General features: G+C 39.3%; 1 protein-coding gene across 3 annotated transcripts in view; it reads right to left on the reverse strand.

Annotated features, from left to right (window-relative positions):
* sgcd (sarcoglycan, delta (dystrophin-associated glycoprotein)) overlaps nt 1–20,411 on the reverse strand; it is a 278,772-nt gene that overhangs the window by 148,819 nt on the left and 109,542 nt on the right. Inside the window, exon 1 of one of the 3 annotated variants that reach the window (XM_067423886.1) lies at nt 2,157–2,462. The exons of the other annotated variants lie outside the window; for them this stretch is intronic. Coding sequence (XP_067279987.1) covers nt 2,157–2,168 — 12 coding nt within the window. The 5' untranslated portion in view covers nt 2,169–2,462. Of the gene's footprint in view, nt 1–2,156; nt 2,463–20,411 lie in introns of those variants that run through there. 3 annotated transcript variants of the gene reach the window in all.

Below are 20,411 nucleotides of genomic sequence, written 5' to 3' on the forward strand. Positions count from 1 at the left end.
ACATCTGTGCACGTTTCATAATCAATATAGCCTAGATGAAATTTAAAAATAACATTATAATATTTAAACATAACTATAAAATAAAACACATTGTTTGGCTAAAAAGCCTATCTTCTAGGAGCTCCTCCTTTCCTGTCGGCGCCGATCAAATGTTTGCACAACGAGGACGTTCATTTGGTGAATTTGCCTCGAGTATAGTTGGTGCTGCAGATAGTAGTGCCATAATATTAACAGTATTGCCAACGATATGTGTCTGTTCATTCATTCTTGTCAAAGTTAGCCGCTGAATTGACAACACACTGACGTCAGACGCACGTCCGCTAACAAACCAATCAATGTTAAGATGCAGCCCACATAGATGATGACGACAGGACGCCAGTGCGTCATGTAAAGTTCTTTGGTGCGCTGACATAACTGCAGTGTGAAAGCAAACCAAAAAGAACCAAATGTCCAAACACAAACTTTGGTTCGGACCTTGGTGCGGACTTTCAGGTGTGAAAACACCCTTAATCACTTCGTCACTTATTAACCTAATCTCTGGCCAATCACGTCTTCAATGCTCACTCTGCAGTGACCAAGCCTCTTATCAGCAGAAAGATTCAAAAGGCTAGACTAACCTTTGCTGAGGAGCATGTTGTGTGAACAGAGGAGAACTGGTCCATTCATCACTAAAATTTTAATTTTAGTGATGAATGCAAGTTTAATTGATTTGTGTCTGAAACATTATGTCCGGCATCAAACTGGGGAAAGATTGAACCCAAAATGGTCAAAGAAGTCAATGAAAGATGGAGGAGGAAGAGACATGGTTTTGGTTTTTTTCTGCAGCAGGAATTGGGCCTATTATACAGCTACATGGCAGAACCTCAGAACCTGTTTATCAGAACCTCCTTCGGCAACATGTGGTTCCTTCACTGCGAGCATCTCCCAATCAACCCGCAATTTTTATGCAAGACAATGCCCCCTATCACACTGCAAAACGGGTAAGGCAGTTCCTTGAAAGTGAGAACATTGAAATAATGGCCAGTCCAGAGTCTGATCTAAAGAGATTTTCAATCTCTGACCATTGAAAATCTACGTAAAATCATTGGCGACAAAGTTATGGCTAGAAAAAAACCCACTACAGTTACCGAACTGTGGAAGAAACTGAAAGAAGAGTGGACCAAGATCACACCGGAGCAGTGTGAGTATCTGGTGATGTCCTTTGGATGTGCTGAGCTCATTTAAAGCAAGGATATATATATAGTACTCCATTTGCATGTCTATTTAAATGTCTTAAAACTGAAATAAACATATAGTTGTGATATTTCAGAAGCAGTGAGGTGTCCAAAACCCAAAACAGTCCACATTTTTCTCTTTTGTTTTTGTCTACCACAAACCATAGTGGAATCTTAAAAAGCTTCCATTGGCTGATCTCAGGCTGGTTTAAATTCTCAGAGGCCTATGATCACGTCTGGGGCGGGGAAAAGCTGTTTTTGACTCGGACACTAAAGGGCAGACAGTAACCAAACGTCCCATAACCTTCACAGCTGTTTCCTTCACTCTCCAGCCAAAGTCACACCCCCTCCTTTCCCTCCTTATCTGCCATTCCCACTCCAACCTGGCATCATCACAGAGAATTGCAACAATCACCTTTCTTACAATGTCCTTTCGTCAGAGGAGCGTGAGCGTAAAACAGCACCGTGAACCCTGTCTGTAACTGCGATCTTTCCACAGCGAACCCCGTTGTTACTTATTTATAGTAGCATGTTTCCCAGAGGGCCAAAGTAATTGAAACCAAATGTGTGGAGGCAGTGAGATGGGGAAATAGAGCAGCAGTAGCATCTGGACAGGAGAAAAAGAGAAAGAAACAGAAGCGGGACGGACAGGAAAACCCTTTGTCTACTATCGGGACAAACTTTTTGGCTTCAAATTGACACAAGACTCCTATTCGGAGAGCACAGTGCACCGCCAGAATAATCCAATGCAATGGGACTGAAAGAAGAGAGACTGAGACAAAAATATCACAGCAACCCCAACTCCAGCGCAGTCAGAAAACTTCCCCCCCAAAAATGAAGTAGGATTTCATATTAAGCGCAGCCCTGTCTCTCTGCTGCCAGGAAGTCACATGCGTTTCCTCGCACAAAGCACAAGTCAAAAACAATGAGCTAAAAACTTACCATCCTGACCATGGCTCTCAATCTGAAGTCCAAACTAGCTCACACAGGGTGTGACAGGCGGATAAAAGTAGACTGAGACACCACTTAAAGATGGCATGAGGCCTATTTTCTCTGTCTCTCGCTCTCTTTCTTTTTCCGACTGACTTCAGGCAGTTACAATCCCCCCTTCAGACACTGTCAGCTTTTCCAATAGCAGACGCGCAAGCCGAAATCCCTGCCCAAGAGTTTGCAGGAATTTCCTGGACGCTTCTGCGGCAGAACCACGGTGAACAGTGACTGAGCCTTGTGACGCTCTGCTACCGTCTGCCTGAGTAACTGCCCCCTGGTTTGTGGCCAGATATAGCACTAGGAGACACATGGGGGAAGTTAGGGGGTTGATGTCTGGGGTTTTTATTTTAGTACGTCCCCTCACCCTCCATATGTGTGAGTTTCAGAATGCAGCCATGGGAATTGGAAATGCATTTACTTTTCTACTTGATGTTCCTGCCTGGCTGACTATGAGGAATAAAATTGCCACAAAGCCTTTCCTACGCAGCATTTTCTGCAGGCATGAAGTCATCAGACTGATGAATAATAGTAATCATTGTTTAGGTCGCTTCCTTTAAATGGCCAGTTCAGCATTAGCAGGACGTCCCACGGGGAGCATACAAACCACGACCACATGCGTAATCAATATCCAGAATCCCCAGGACGATTAATCAGCATGTTCATTGCGAACGCCAGTGGTGTGCTGGGTTACAGCGTGTGTTAAGTTACAAAAAATTAACATAAATATATTCATACTGTGTTTTACCATACTGCGGTGACAAAGAATTATGTTTGGGATGTTTAGGCTTGAATTTATTCAGGGGTTGTTTGCTTCACACTTTTTGTTAAGGGTTCGAAAACAACCAATTAGAGTAAGAAGTCTGAATCAGGGTTTAGGCAGAATTTCCATGTAACCTTGCTGAATAATGTTGTGGTTGTGTCGAATAAATTCACAACCAAACCTTCTGCATGCTGTTTTTTTGGAGGTGTCTCCTAGATTTTACTTGTAAATACAAACCCAACAGTTTAACATAGTGAATGTGTAAATTAGATTAAATAGAAGTGAGTGCAGTTATTCACACAGTTTGCCTATAGCTGTAACATGTACTGTACTTCATATACAGTAGCTGCTCTTTCCCAAAAAAGCTTTTATATAGGCTTATAATATATTATAATCTGTATTTTTTAAATATAATTATTATTTAATCCAAATAATATTTCTCATCAGCATCAGATATAATTTAACCACAAAACAGATGTGCTCAGCATCAAAACAAATCTTACTCTTTCCTTGCATTTAGTTTTGTCGCTCACCTATTATTAAGTGAATACTTTTCCAGCTAATATGATATATTAGCCTCTACATTTTATGGAAACCTGCTGAATGACTGCCAACTATAATATATTGGCAGTCTGAATTATATTATCTACTCCCAAAAAACAACTATAGCCTTGAAAACCTGGAATCCAAAAGGTCCTCTGAGGAGCAGAGCCAATAGGCCTACAACAAAAGTAAATAGAACTGGAGCAAAGAAAGTGAAGAAACAGATGTGTCTTCCCTGTATCAGTAAGTGGAACCACTGTCTAGGTTTAAACATTTTGGTCAACAAATCATATTGTGTTTATCGTTTACAAAAACTGCAATTGGTATTTGATTGTGATATAATAAACATTTAGCATTTCATATTGCTTCTGCTTTGATATCAACCAAAAATAATACTAATCAAATAAAATAATAGAAACCAAAAATGGTACCAAATGACTTATGCACCTTATCATCCGATCATGGTTGTATCTCTCTATTAGTGTTACTGGATCTTAGTGCTGCATTTGATACCGCAACATTCTTTTGAATAGATTTGGCATTAGTGGAATTGTACTGGTTTAAATCATACTTATCTGACCATTATCAGTTTAGAGCAGTAAATGAAGAGATGTCACACCAATCACAATTTCAGCATGGAGTACTGCAAGGCTCAGTGCTAGGGCCATTGCTTTTTACCCTGTACATGCTACCAACTGGGAGATATCATTGAGAATTACATGACATTAGTTTACACTGTTACGCTGATGGTACTCAGCTCTATATTTCTTCCCGACCTGACAAGACATACCAATTTACTAAATAAATGAAATGCCTAGGTGATATACATATGGGATGACTAGTAATTTCCCACACATTTTTTTTCCTTCTAATTATCAGATCAAAAACCTCCACACATAATACTGTCTAAAACTTAATGGCTGCACTCTAAATAATGATGGGGGTTTTTTTTAACCCAAAATGCTGGGTTAAGACTGTTGGGTAACTTTTGTTGGTTTATTTGATCACATTTTAAACACCATTGGGTAGTTTCAAATTTCCAGTCGTTGGGTTAAACCCGCTGGGTCGCAATGCTTGGTTAATTCTACCCAGCGCTTGGTTGTTTCACGTGCTTCCCGCCTTGATTCGTTTAAATTCGCTCCCAAACTGTCATTTTGAAAGGACAATGCAAAAGGCAAACTCACTGGTTGCAGATGTTTTAAGATAAGTTCATATGTTTTCATTAATAATAATTTGAATTAGCATAATTATATATTTTTTCTTCGCGTCAATAATTCTTAAGCTTACATGACGTTAAGACGACAAAATTTCACCTCAGAATCCGATGCAATGTAACTGACTCGTGTTAGTTCAGGTAACATTAGGCATGTGAGACGATAGATTAATACAGTTTGTGATTATACGGAACCATGATCCGCTTACGAAAATTAAACATGATTTTATGTAGGGATGTCACAAGTACCGGTACTTCGGTACCAAGTACATACTGAAATTTTAAAAATGTGACATATAGTATATGTAGGCTATAGCATTAACTCACAAGTAGACTATATTCGGTCCCGCAGCTGCGTTCAGTCGCGTCATGCAGGGCTCCAGACTTTAGCTGAATATATACAAGTGTCTGTGTAACGTTATATTAAATATTATTTAAATATTACTCTTCCATGTTTTGCGTCTCTGTGTGAATGACGGGGGCGCGTGATCATGAACACAGACACTCAAATGTCACGGCAACCGTCAAAATAAAAGTTCGATTTAAACGAACTTAACATAAATTGACAGAATATATTAGGTTTGTAGTTGTCATTGTGGCCAAGTTTAACACATTTGTGTGTTGTACCATTTTTCAAGCAATAAAAATGATTGCTTGAACAGTCTAAACATGCATTCTTCATTTGTTCTTTCATGATTGTCTAATTACAGCTAATGCACAGGAGAAATTTTAAGAACAACCAAGCAAGAATAACCCAGAATAGCAAATCCAATAATGGTAAAAAAAAAAATGGGTTCTACATTTTGGGTTTTCTCAACAGCCCAGCCTGCTGGGTTAAAATGCCACTGGGTTAATTTAACCCAGCATGTGTTCTGTCCAATATTTACCCAGCGCTGGGTTTGCCAATTGGGTTGTTTTTAACCCAGCCATTTAGAGTGTGCTCTGTCAAGTCGTTGTCAGTTAGGAACCTGTGTGTGCTCTTTGATACCAATATTTTATTTGAAAGCCAGATATCTAGTATCTGCAAAACTATGTTTTCCATATTAAAATTATATCTAAATTACTACATATGGTCTCAGTGACAAATGCAGAAAAGTTATTGAATTTGTTCATGACCTCAAGGCTAGATTATTGTAACGATCTACTGGGTGGCTGCCCTGCTCACTTAATAAACAAACTCCAGCTGGTCCAAATGCAGCAGCTAGAGTTTTTACTAGAACCAGGAAGTATGACCATATTAGCACCATTATGTCAACATTGCATTGGCTTTATGGCATTATAGTCCTTCACTATAAACTTCATCTATTGCAATCTCAAAATTCTGGCCAGTTGATAACAGGACAAATTCTGGTCTATTTCGATCCTATCAAAGTCAACTGCAAGCAGTAGAGTCTTTTCCTATTTAACCCTCTGGAATAGTCTTTTCTAGCCTTGTTCGGGATGCATCTCTTCAACCTTGCATACACACTTTCAATTTCTATTTTTCAGATTAGTTAAATGATTGTTTGGCTTTATAAATTAGGTCAATGGGAACTGGGAACATGTCCTATAACATCCAATGTACGTATTACATCATAAGAAGAATGGCATACTAATATTTGTCTGTCTTAAAGTTTTTCCCGAGGTTACTGTATCAGCCTGATTTGGTCCAGATCAGATTGTGGACCTGCACATTGTGCATATTGTTTTAGAACTTTGTTCATAAGCCTAATGAACTAAACAGGCCACCACCCATTAACTATTCTGCATGTAGATTACAACATTTATTTTAAACATATTAATGTATATGCTTTTGTTGTTTAATGGTATCACTTGGACATTATTTCCACCTCAACAAATAAATATGAGAAATTATGCTTCAGTAAAGTTTGGTCCATTTGGTTTCACATCTCAGTTATTCTCTAAAACAGATAAATTCCAAGAGGATCACATCTGCAGTTTAATACAATTGTTACATAAAGTGTCAGGAAGTTTTTATATCAAGTACAAATAAATGTATTATATTACATTATCTACATCTGGTTGAATCAAAATGGTTTACTTAACTGCTAGACCATGGGTACGACAATTTGGTGAGCTGTGGTGTTAAACTTGACATGAACGTCAATATACGGTAAGGGCAGGGACGACTGGGCTCCAGAAAGGGAACTGAGCATGATACTTAAGGGGACCAGGGGAACAAAATAATCAGTGTTTACCAGTGAGGGAGCTCACTTATTAAGCATAATGAAATCGGCTTCTTTCCATTACCGCAGTTGTACCGTGGGGGGCACACATTAGTCCTGTTTGTGCTGGTGTGTGCGTGTAGCCCAAAAGGCTCATTGGAATAATGTGCCTCAATGTGCCTATTTTTTTGCAAAATTCCAAAAAACATACCAATACACAGTTCACTGTGTTTTCCAGCTGAAATCAAAACTAGTGCCAGTAAAACAGCAACAACTTTTATTCCTCTTTAAACAAATCATGATTACAGATGCCCAGCCTGATCTGCCGGCGCTTTGATTTCGCCCTGCAGCTCAGGCTGGAAACCTGTACAAATTAATATCCTGCTTCTGTCACACTTTTGCTGGAACCAATCACATACTGGCTTATCCACTATTGGCGGGTTTAACACAATGATGGATAGAGAAGGATGGATCGATGCCCATTTATTATGCCTCTTGTGGTCTGATTGGTTGAAGGAATATCCAACTAAGTACATTTGTCATTTGAACTATGCCTGTTGATCACATTTCTTGTGCAGTAGAAAACATAGAGCAGACTCCCCAGACCAATGTTCAATCTTAAAAGACTGAGCTTGGTCTGGTGATAGCCAGACAAGGTGCAGATTACTGGTTAAGATTTTTTTTTTCAGCAATACTTTAGAATACTGATCCGACTTTAATGAATATCTACACAGGAACAAATAAGTAATGAACTATTAGCACTCTAAATACTAACAAGTGACTTTGATTAACAAATTAATAGGTAATAGTTTTAAGTCGAATGTGGTAGTTCACTATTAGCTAAACAATACATTAACATACCTTCGGGAGGACTACTAAGAACTACAGGTTCATAATTAACATGAATGATAATGTGTAATTAAATTCTAAAGTGAAGATAATGGCAACCCACTAGTATTACTAACTATTACCAAATCCTCCAGAAGGAACTACTAATTACACTCACCTAAATGATTATTAGGAACACCATACTAATACTGTATTTGACCCTCTTTCACCTCCAGAACTGCCTTAATTCTACGTGGCATTTATTCAAAAAGGTGCTGAAAGCATTCTTTAGAAATGTTGGCCCATATTGATAGGATAAATACATATTGAATCTTGCAGTTGATGGAGGTTTGTGGGATGCACATCCAGGGCACGAAGCTCCCGTTCCCCCACATCCGGATGCTCTATTGGGTTGAGATCTGGTGACTGTGGGGGCCATTTTAGTACAGTGAACTCATTGTCATGTTCAAGAAAACAATTTGAAATGATTCGAGCTTTGTGACATGGTGCATTATCCTGCTGGAAGTAGCCATCAGAGGATGGGTACATGGTGTTCATAAAGGGATGGACATGGTCAGAAACAATGCTCAGGTAGGCCGTGGCATTTAAACGATGCCCAATTGGCACTAAGGGGCCTAAAGTGTACCAAGAAAACATCCCCCACACCATTACACCACCACCACCAGCCTGCACAGTGGTAACAAGGCATGATGAATCCATGTTCTCATTCTGTTTACGCCAAATTCTGACTCTACCATCTGAATGTCTCAACAGAAATCGAGACTCATCAGACCAGGCAAGATTTTTCCAGTCTTCAACTGTCCAATTTTGGTGAGCTCATGCAAATTGTAGCCTCTTTTTCCTATTTGTAGTGGAGATGTAGTGAGTTTGTGACCACTACGATTGTAGTGGTACTCGGTGGGGTCTTCTGCTGTTGTTGCGCATCCGCCTCAAGGTTGTGTGTGTTGTGGCTTCACAAATGCTTTGCTGCATACCTCAGTTGTAACGATGTAGTTATTTCAGTCAAAGTTGCTCTTCTATCAGCTTGAATCTGTCGGCCCATTCTCCTCTGACCTCTAGCATCAACAAGGCATTTTCACCCATAGGATTGCCGCATACTGGATGTTTTTCCCTTTTCACACCATTCTTTGTAAACCCTAGAAATGGTTGTGTGTGTGAAAATCCCAGTAACTGAGCAGATTGTGAAATACTCAGACCAACAACCATGGCATGCTCAAAATTGCTTAAATCACCTTTCTTTCCCATTCTGACATTCAGGGTGCTTTCATACTTGGTTCGATTACCTGGACCGAACCCGAGTTGGACTGCTCCCCCCACCCCTTGCCCCCGCTGGACTGTGTTCATATTCTATTATTTGGTTCCGAACCGGGGTTCATTTGCGTCATTAAAGCAGCAGCTGTTTACCCAGTTGCTTAGTAACGACAGCCAGCGTGAAGGCGGCGAAATACCTACGTTCCCCTTTCAGTTTTATATTTTTGTTTTTGAACCGTTGGTTTTGTTACCAAAGCTTGTGTACGTAATGCCAGTTGCGTCTATCTGCCGCGAATACACTGCAAATGCTCTAAAGAACGGCGAAGACGAGCAGAAATGAGATTTACAGCTCTCTGCTTGCAGTATCTCAGTCACACTCATCAGGTAATTGAGTGAAACACACACAAAACACAAATTTTTATAAACTCATATGTCATTAATAGCGGTTCACTTCACATCAGCAGCAAACCGAGTTCACATGAAACGAACCCTAGACCACCTTTTTTTAAATGGACTCGGGTGTTCTGACGTCAATCGAACCTGGGTGCGATCCAAAAGTGCTAGTGTGAAAGCACCCTCAGTTTGGAGTTCAGGAGATTGTCTTGACCAGGACCACACCCCTAAATGCATTGAAGCAACTGCCATGTGATTAGTTGATTAGATAACTGTATTAATGAGAAATTAAACAGGTGTTCCCAATAATCCTTTAGGTGAGTGTATATGGATCAGTATTCTAAAGAAAAAGAAACATGATAACTCTCTAGTAATGACTTAAATCATTGTAAGCTTTTGAGGTTTTTGTAAGGTTTTGGACAGTAATGACTCAAGTGTAACTACATCCTTCAAAAGGAATTACAAATTGTTTCAATTTAGTATTCTAAAGTGAAGATCAAGGTAACCTACTAGTAGCCTAATGACTCAGGTGTTTCCAAACCCATCGGAAGTAATTGCTATCCAAAACCTTACAAAAACCCTCAAAAGCTTACAATGACTTACTAGGGAGTTATCACTTTTTTCCACTTTAGAATTAATGATTTAAAAGCGAGGTGCAAAGGAGAGAAATCTCCAATGTCACCCTCTCTTGGTGATACCTGTATTACCGCTGTTGGAACACGTTTATTAAATGGAGGAAAATGTCTTACTTCATATCATATCTTCACTTTAGAATGAATTATGTATTATGCATTACTCATATTAATTATGGACCTGTATAAAGTCGTTTTTAGTAATCCTCTAAGAGGTATAAAAAAATAGCAGTTATTGATTAGCTAAAAGTGAACTACCACATTCAACTGATCACTATTATCTCATTATATATTATTACAATTAGCATTTTTTCATGCTGTTCCTTGCACAATATTCTGGTATGACCACTTGATTTGTAAATGTAAACATTTTGGGCCAGATTTACTAAACAGGGGAAACTATTATGAGAGCATATTTCCAAAAAAGTGCAGATGGGAGTGGATAGGTCAACGTGTAATCTACTGACCACGTGCAAATTAATGAACACAGATGCAGCCGGATCATTTCCAAAATGACCAGTGCAATCTACCCATTCATTAGGTCTGGTTTAAGCCACGTTTTTTTGTGCAGTAAATAATGGCGCAAACTCCAGTAAATTGACCAGCGCAAACCTTAGTAAATCCAACCCGATGCCAGCAATTTGTATATTTTTTCGAGGTGGCTAATTCGTACAAATTTGTACCACCTCATTTGTGCGTTTTTTGCTAAATCGTACGTATTTGATGAGTTGCCAAATTCACATGAATTTGTGATGACCTACCACAAACCCCGCCCCTAAACCTACCGTAAATGGGGTTTAGACAAAACGTACAAATTTGTACAAGTGAGGTCTTACAAATTCGTATGAATTAGCCACCTCGTAAAATACATACGAATTGGTCATGAGATTAAAGGTAAGGTGAGGTAAATCACCTTGCATGATACTATTAAACACTGTCCTCCCATGAATTTTGCACCTGAAAGGAAAACTCCTACAAATGCATATGCAATAAGGTCAGCCATAAAAATAACCCTGTCCACACCTTTTCAGTACAAAATTATCACTAGGGTCTTTACTAATTCCTGACAGAAGTTTTTTAACGCCAGAGGGTTTGTGCTGGTGCAAGCTGTTAGTAAATCTGGCCCATTGACACCACATAACCCGCTCCTTTCTGAGTCACAGCAGCTAATAAAAGAGCTTAAAAGACTTGTAGAAGCAAGTTAAAAATGGCATTGTTGCTTCAGAAAACACTCCCCTCCCCCTAACATTTTCTTTTTTAACACTGTCAGTTGGTTTGGGGTAGGGTTAAGTGTAGGTGGCGTGTTATTTTCTAACTCTTAGCGCTAATTACCAAACAATTCATTTCCAAACTGCCACAAAACATTCCACAACCAACATAAAACATTGCTACATTCACACTCATCTGTTTTGGATAAAACTTTAAGTACCAAATACAGAAGATTAAAGTGTTGTGAAACGTGCAAGTAGCAACATAATATCATTTTGCAGAAACGTCGCCACAAGCGTGTATTTAATATGAGCCTGGGTTGGTGCAGTCAGAAATGCTTTCTGACCAATGTCTATGATTTGCAGTCAAGTGCTACCAAGAAGAATTGCAACACTGTTTAACATTTGAACTCCTTGGGAAATTTCTGCAAAGTTGAGCAACTGTTCACGCAGCTTCTGATGTCTGTGTTTCGATGCAGTGCGAAACTGCCACGCACAGACCAAGCATTAAGAAGACAGATTTCATATCAGCACAGCTGAGGACACAAACTCGGCCGTTCTATCAAAACAACCCTGCAGGGTGGAAATGCTATTAGCCTCTGTTAATCAAAATGCCTGCCACTGCATCAGACATTCCTCCCACAGTTTGCGCAAAACATATTGCCGTCATTATGCAAAGCCGCTTTTCTGGGTCGAAGTGCTGATTGTTCCTCAGAAGCTGTGAGTGATCAACATGACGAGTCTGGCATGGCAAGACAAGGCAGTGTCTGCGGGCAAGTCGTCTTGGGAGAGAGGATAAAGGGGAGGGCTTGAAAAATCCACCCATCCGATGCGAGTGAAGCCGCTGTTAAATGTTCCTTGGCACTGTAACTATTGTTTAACTGTTCAGTGGGTCAAAAATAAGAGGGGCCTTTTTTATTGACTTGATCGTTAAAAGGATGAAGGATCACCTCCCAGGTTTTGGACTTTACACATGCGTGGCTGAACAGATACAGTTGAACGCTTACTATTCAACTTTTTCTGGTGATTCAACGTATGCTAAATACAACAGGAATTTACATAACCAAGTCAAAAAATGTAAACCTAGTTAGTTGCATTGCTATCTTTGAAGGCATCCTAAATGCCATGGAACCATGTGACTGATTTGAAACAATACACTTAACTGTCTAGCGTAAAGTTTTGCATTGGTATGTTGCTATTTGCATTCCATGATTGCCTACTTTAGAAAGGATACATTTACATCTGCCTATTTTGGCAATAATTAGATCTTAGAAGGATGTATAATCCTGCTGCCTAACAGCTTTTGTGCCAAAAGCATGTCTATGATGCCTTAAAAAATTCACTAGGTTTTGGAACAAAGTTGTAGTAAATCCTCCATACCATCTGCCACAACCATATGTCCTCAAACTCGCTCGCACGCATATATCCGGGCCTACATATTTTGACACACCATTATCCCAAGATCTGACAGCTGTGCGGACATACCTAAGCACATGGAGCCTGGGGAGCACGGTATAGTTGAAAAGGGCCAATCGATCGCTAAGCAAATAGCATTTCTGGGATCAAATCTGCTTGGCAGTGGTCTGACAAACCTGGCCATGTCAAATAACTGACTGCCGCATCTATAAGCATTCAATAGGTAATAGAGAGCTATCTGGGGAGGGAGTGGAAATGTTAACAAAGACCCTGGAGCGGCGTTCGGTGTGTAAACAGGAGTCCCGTTGGTGGATAAAGACAGGAAAGATATTATGCTGCCTAAATGCCATAGGACTTTCCCATTTACACATTAGCTCACTGCACTTAGTCGTCTATTTTGTGGCTAATAAAGGTAAGCTGGGTAAAAATGACTTATGAATGTACAATTCACTAGTTATTTCCAAACTCGAGGGCACGACAAAGTTAAAGAGCATATTGCAGGTTAGAGACTCCAGTGAGTGTATAGAAAAATAATGTAGGGCCTAGATTTTCTTTAACCCTTAAATGCATGACTGTTTCGCCAAACATTCTTACATATTAGGGTCGTTAGTGACCCGGACCTATATTTAACATGGATAGACCTCTACCTGTCGTGATAATATATAAAACTCCTGATGTTCGAGTAACACTTACAGAAGAATAAAATAAAACCTATTTCGTTACCTTTTGGAGCTTGGAAGGATTCAGTTTGAGCAGATGTTTAATACCACCATCATCTGTCCTCGTCAGAGTTCGTTTACCAGTATATTCAGCATCTGCCTCATATTCGCAATCTCGAGCATATTCTTCAAACTCTTTTTCAACGTCTTCAAAATCAACATTTTGATCACTGACAGCTTCTTGAGCACATCCATCATCAAGAGACAGTGACACTAATATATGATTGTGTTTAGTACTTCCTCTCTGCAGTAAATCACTAAGCCATTTCAAGTTTTGCAGATTATAATTATTATTGTTTCGTTTTCTGTCAGAGGTAACTATGAGTGAAACGTCACTTCATCATTGCGTATCAGACATTGCCACCTTGTGGAATAAAGGTGAATTGCGCCCTATTTTGTAATGATAGATTTATTTATCATTGTGCAAAAAATATATACGTACAATCCTACACACCTCGGGTCGTTAGCGACCCTATACAATTTTGACAAAAAACTAGTGAAAAAACAGGCATTCAATTATAATTCTATTATTTATTTCTTGTTATATTGTTTAAAATGGATTGATTGAGGAATACTAAGAAGGTTGATATCTAAGTTAAAAAAAATAATGAGGAGCAGGGTAGTGAATGATGTCTCGGGTCACTAACGACCCGAGGTATGCAATTAAGGGTTAAAGGTGCCCTATAATTATTTGAAACAATATGTTAAATTGTTCTCTGATATCTACATAGAGGGTATGTGGCTTATTTAAGGGCAAAAAAATGTCTAGATACAGTTTTACAGGTCCATTTAAAACTCTATAAATTGTCCCTAGGATGTAATGCTCTGTTTTTGCCTTATTTGGAAGAGTCATGAATATTAATGTTGAGCTCTGCTCTGATTGGCTTATTTCAGCAGCTCACAGCACACAGCAGTTTCAGTTGTTCAGCAAAGCAGTTCGTGAGTCCTGACCGTCCTGACAGAACACAGACCGACTGAATGCCACTTTAAGCAGAACATCTCAAATGGAGATTGATAAAATGCAGCCTGCTTGTTTATTGGTGTTTTCAGATCATCCGTTCGTGAGAGAGAGAGCCTGCATGCATATGGTTGCCAGATTGTACGTTTAGGTTATACACTGGATAGTATACGTGTTCTTTCACAGAAAAGCTCTGATTGGGGGATTTGAATTACTGAAATCTGGCAACTGCAAGCAAAAACATTCTTCTTCTTCCCCCCCCCTCCCAACAAAACGAAAACCAGTGTTTTTTTCTTAAGTTTAAATTTTTTAAACTACATTTTAGACTCGTCTTTTTTGTCAACGATATTGCATGTTTATATAACGTTAGTCACAATGTAGGCTACGCAGTGACTGTGACTCTGAAATACAAGCATGCAACCAACTGGCATAAGTCACACTCGTTAAGAACCGTCCACACTAAACTTTGAAGCCGGGTGTTTTTTGCTGTCATACGAGCTGGCAAACTATTCATTTCTCTCGACATCGTGGATGCTCTTCGTGGTTCGCAGCATGTGAGCAGAAATATGAGATGAGCCGAGCACGTTAGAACACCTCCCGATCATTTTTAAACATACAAAAATAAAAATAAACACTACAAAGATATTTTCACCAGCGTATGGCTGTCCCCTATTGCCAAAATCATGCACAATTATGTCACATAGTCTAGATCTATGAGTATTATTATGCTATAGCTCAGTGGCTGAAACCATACAGCATGCATACACACCAGATACACACACCAGATACACACACCAGATACACACACACACACACACACACACACACACACACACACACACACACTCCCTCTCTGGTTGATTCTGAAAGGAATGGCTGCTGTTCTCTGCTTTTCAACAAATCATTTACACACAAAAAAATGTTTTCTATCTGAAGCTATAGCAGCAACATTGAAACCTCCAGTCTCTGTTTAACGCAGAAGCTTGTGTGACTGCACAGTGTACGCCCGCCTTAGTTACGGTGCACGGTTCATGTTTTCTTCGAACTGCATCTCTGATGGATCCGTGACTGTCACATCTTCCGCCGCGGCTGAACCACAGACAGTATAACGTTAGTGTTATTGTGTGTTTCATGTTATCCTTTATTCACTCCTTCTGTGTTATGGGTTTATTTTGTGCAGATTCACCGATAGTGTGAGGATGACGTTTTGCTAGGCCTATGTATTTGAGTGAATTTGAATGTAGATATACACGTCATGAATAAAATATTTACATTATCAGCTAATTCCAGACTTTTTTTAAATGTAGCCTACATACTTTGTATTCATCAATGTTGAAATTGCGTAAAAACAACAACAAAGAAGGATCATGTGTGAGTTAAAGGGGTGATGAATTGAAAAAGCAACTTTCTATTGAGATTTTGATATATCAAAAGGTTATGATAGCATAAGATTATCCTTTAAGTTTCAGAGCTGAAAACTTCCTTTTTAGTCAAAGAAAAGCTTTTATAGACACCAGGCCCAGAAAACAATTGTGAGCTTCATTCTTTCATCATAGCGCTACGAAACACACACCTCTACAGAACGTGTAATTCAGTAGCACCGCCCACCAACTCATGGAGCTGTTCAGTTGATCACACAAGCCAGCAGCAAGAACAATGTGGAATTTAAATTATGCCCAATTGGCAATAAGGGGTCTAAAGTGTGCCAAGAAAACATCCCCCACACCATTACACCACCACCACCAGCCTGCACAGTGGTAACAAGGCATGATGGATCCATTCTCTTTACGCCAAATTCTGACTCTACAATCTGAATGTCTTAACAGAAATTGAGACTCATCAGACCAGGCAACATTTTTACAGTCTTCAACTGTCCAATTTTGGTGAGCTTGTACAAATTGTAGCCTCATTTTCCTATTTCTAGTGGAGATGAGTGGTACCCAGTGGGGTCTTTTGCTGTTGTAGCCCATCCGCCTCAAGTTTCTACGTGTTGTGGCTTCAAAAATGCTTTGCTCCATACATCAGTTGCAACGTGTGGTTATTTCAGTCAAAGTTGCTCTTCTATCAGCTTGAATCGGTCGGCCCATTCACCTCTGACCTCTAGCATCAACAAGGCATTTTCTCCCACAGGACTGCCGCATACTGGATGTTTTTCCCTTTTCACACCATTCTTTGTAAACCCTAGAAATGGTTGTACGTGAAAATCCAAGTAACTGAGCAGATTGTAAAATACTCAGACCGGCCCATCTGGTACCAACTACTATGCCACACTCAAAATAGCCACACTTAAATCCCCTTTCTTTCCCATTCTGACATTCAGTTTGGAGTTCAGGAGATTGTCTTGACCAGGACCACACCCCTAAAGGCATTGAAGCAACTGTCATGTGATTGGTTGATTGGATAATGGCATTAATGAGAAATTTAACTGGTGTTTTTAATAATCCTTTAGGTGAGTGTAAAATCCGTGCATGAAATGTATGCCATTTTATTGTTGGTATAATTACTACAGCAACACTTGTTTTCATCATCTTTACTCTTTCTACATTCTTTATAACCTCCCACCATGATCAGCACTGTAAAATTCCCACATTGCCTCCGAGGGTTATAATTAGACTCTATTACACTCCAGGAGAATCAGAGCTTGATTGGACCTGAAGACAGACTACAGATCTTCACTGTGATGGCCTTTAAACACTTTGAATCACACAAGCTTGAGTGATGCAGGAGAGAGACACATTCTCTCTGATGGCTTTAATCACCTTTCACAAGATTGATTTGTGTTTATTTTGCTGACAAAACATTGATTACCATGACTGCACCAAGCCTCAAAAGGCTGAGCAGATTGTACTTGGCTGTCTGCACGGGTACATTGGCATCTTCTTTGGGAAGGAAACGAGAGTCATGGAGTTTGAGGCTGAATGGTGATTACATGTTATGAGTGAATACAAGCGAGCTGTCTATCTCTTTGCTGCTGGAATCATTTTCTTTTCACATAAAAGTTTCAGATGCACTGAGCTGCACAGCTGTTCCACAGTAGACATCATGTCAATCAGTTTCCATTGCTGAAAAATGAAGAATATTCCACATTGTAAAAATATCGAAACATTCTTAAAACAACATTTGCCTATCAATCAATCAATCAATCAATCAATCAATCAATCAATCAATCAATCAATCAATCAATCAATCAATCAATCAATCAATCAATCAATCAATCAATCAATCAATCAATCTATCTATCTATCTATCTATCTATCTATCTATCTATCTATCTATCTATCTATCTATCTATCTATCTATCTATCTATCTATCTATCTATCTATCTATCTATCTATCTATCTATCTATCTATCTATCTATCTATCTATCTATTAATCCGATTTATGTGTAGTTAGATTATGACTTTAATCAGATTAAGGTCATTAGAAATCGCTGTCTGCATGGTAGCCTGTTAATCAGAGTATTGTCTTAATCATATTAATATCGGAATATTGTTGTCCATGTAAACGTAGTCATGGAGTATGCCTATTTTAGTCGCATTATCGGAGAGCATTACAGACATGTACACACCTTAATCTAACTATTAACGTTGTGTCGGAGATTTCGCCGCATTTTGTGACAGGACACATAACGTTACGCACAACAGAAGTGCAGAGGGGAGGGTTTGTGGGTTTGAGCCCCTGCCCTTTTTGAAAATTAATCAAAAGTGCTCAACAATCATTGATAATATTGTGGCCAATAAAACAGAATTGGAATTATTATTAATATAAGAACGTCTACAAACCAGTAACAAGTGGTGGAAAAGTCCCGTTTATATTTTAACGTATGTATCTGTCAGTCTGAAATGTCATTGCCATAACGCGTTGCTATGGGCGGTGTGTGTTTTACTTGACTGTTCATTCTGAACACTGCGTCCTCTCTCTATATTTTTATTTTTATTTTTGTTGTAATTATTATGCTCATTGTAAAAGTAAAATACAATAAGTTTGTATTTGTAATCGCGAACCAGATGGGTCATTCAGTGAACACCTGTGGCTCGACGGCAGGAAAAACAATCCAAACAGTCATGATGTTTAAACCTTTTTCATCATTAATCAAAGCTATTATTCTAAATGTAGGCTGTCAATAAGGAGGAAAGAGGGGTAGTGTCTCTTCAAAAAAACAGAAAGAGACAATACATAATATTACAAAAATAAATCAACGTAAATGTATATAAAACATTATAAAAACGCATGTTTTTTATACTTCTTAATGTAAAGTAACACTGTCCAACAGTGACACCCGCAGGTGAAGTTAGCGAGTTTCCCGAGCCCATAAAATTAACACACCTGCCAAAGTCACGCTATGATTGGATGTTGGAGAACATAGCGTGGCATGGGGACGTAATGACGTGCCATAATCGATCTATGTTCTATCACATGTAAAACGGGAACATGAACGGAGTACTCTAAAAGCAACTCATGTAAACACATTAATCAGAATATTGTCTTATTTAGAATAAGGTCAATAATTAGATTACTGCTGTCCATGTAAACATAGTCAATGTGTGAGTGTAATCAGTAATCCTAATTGAATCATGCACAAAAAAAAACCCCGGGAGCATGCATTAAGAAAGTAAATGGTGTCGTTTTTGATTTAAGGTTGACTTCACGGGATGTGTGGGTGTGCTGTTTTTGTTTTTCCTTTCTAGCCTAGGCGGCACATGAAATGTATTTGGACAAAATCGGGGGTGACAGAAGTGATATTTTCTTCCAGAGGGCTTAGAAAGGTCCTTCATTTCCAGGCCCCTTCTTGAAGCCACTGGCAATACTTCCCCGCTGTCCACAACACCACGTGGCATAACCAATTAAAGCGCAGCCATAAACATCACGTAAGGGATGACAGCTAGAACCGCCCCCAAACAGCAAACTAACAACCTGGAACAGACATTCCACATCTAGAAATGATGATGCATCAATTAAAGAAGCCCTCAGTAACCTTGGACATAAGCACATTAGGAATTCAGCTTTCAAGTGGATTTGTCCTAAAGGGCATTTTTAACAGCTTTTATTTCTGAGCTATAATAACACTCTGCTCTCTTTCTTTTACTCTTCCTCTCTGAAACATGGTAACCCTGAAGAATTCAGTGTGCTGTTAAAGAAGTCCCCGGATATTTCAGCACATCTGAAAGCCCTTTATGCGTGGGGGTGATTATGTCTAACTCATCACCACAATAAGATTCAGTAGCGAGATGTTCAAAAGGCGCTTATACGTAACATTTGTTGGACATTAATTAATTCTCTCTGCCTGTGCGAGTTCGCATAACACTCACAAGAATGTATGTAGTTGTAGCTGCTTTATAAATAGAAAGAGCTTTGTTGGCCTAAACTGAAATACATTAGTTGTTCTTGAATATTGAAAGGCAATTTAGACTCTTGCACTATTTATACTGTTACGGCATGATTTGATGCTTTATATGTTGGACGATTCTGTGTTGGAAATGTTGGTTGACACCAGTGGTTGTACCCAGTATCTTTTTATTTGGGTGACTCTGGGTAAATAGGAACATATATTGACTGATAAAATAAGGATGTCCAATTCTGCTCCATGGTGGATTTTTTGCTAGTTTCAGCACAAAGTAGTTATCATTTTCACGTCCAGCACCACATTGTTTAAACAGCAAATGCACTCGCGCCAATCTGTTTGCTCATGAGCGTGCTGGTCTGAAAACAAGGTGTATTCAGCTAGCCTAGAAATCTAGATGCACCCTAGCGGCAGCAAATCTAATCTGCCCGCGAGTGTCGTCTAGCAACTCTCAATACCCTTCTGAGCGGTAATCGCCAAACTCTTGCCGGGCCAATCACATCGTGTATAGAGTCGGTGGGCGGGGTCATAATGACGACGGCCGAGTTGCGTTTGCTAGTAAACACAGAAACTGGCGAACCGCGGCGGTCTTTCGAATCAGCTTTGACCGCGACTCTGGAAGACTTGGAGTTAAGCTTTTCTCTGAGAAAAGAACAAAGAACGGCACTGAAGTCATTCTTAAAAAGGGAAGATGTGTTCGGAGTTTAGCCGACCGGATACGGTGAATGTTTAATCTATCAACAAGCTCTGTTTCACC

This window comes from Pseudorasbora parva, chromosome 18 (assembly GCF_024679245.1).
Source record: "Pseudorasbora parva isolate DD20220531a chromosome 18, ASM2467924v1, whole genome shotgun sequence".
Taxonomy (NCBI): Eukaryota; Metazoa; Chordata; class Actinopteri; order Cypriniformes; family Gobionidae; genus Pseudorasbora; species Pseudorasbora parva.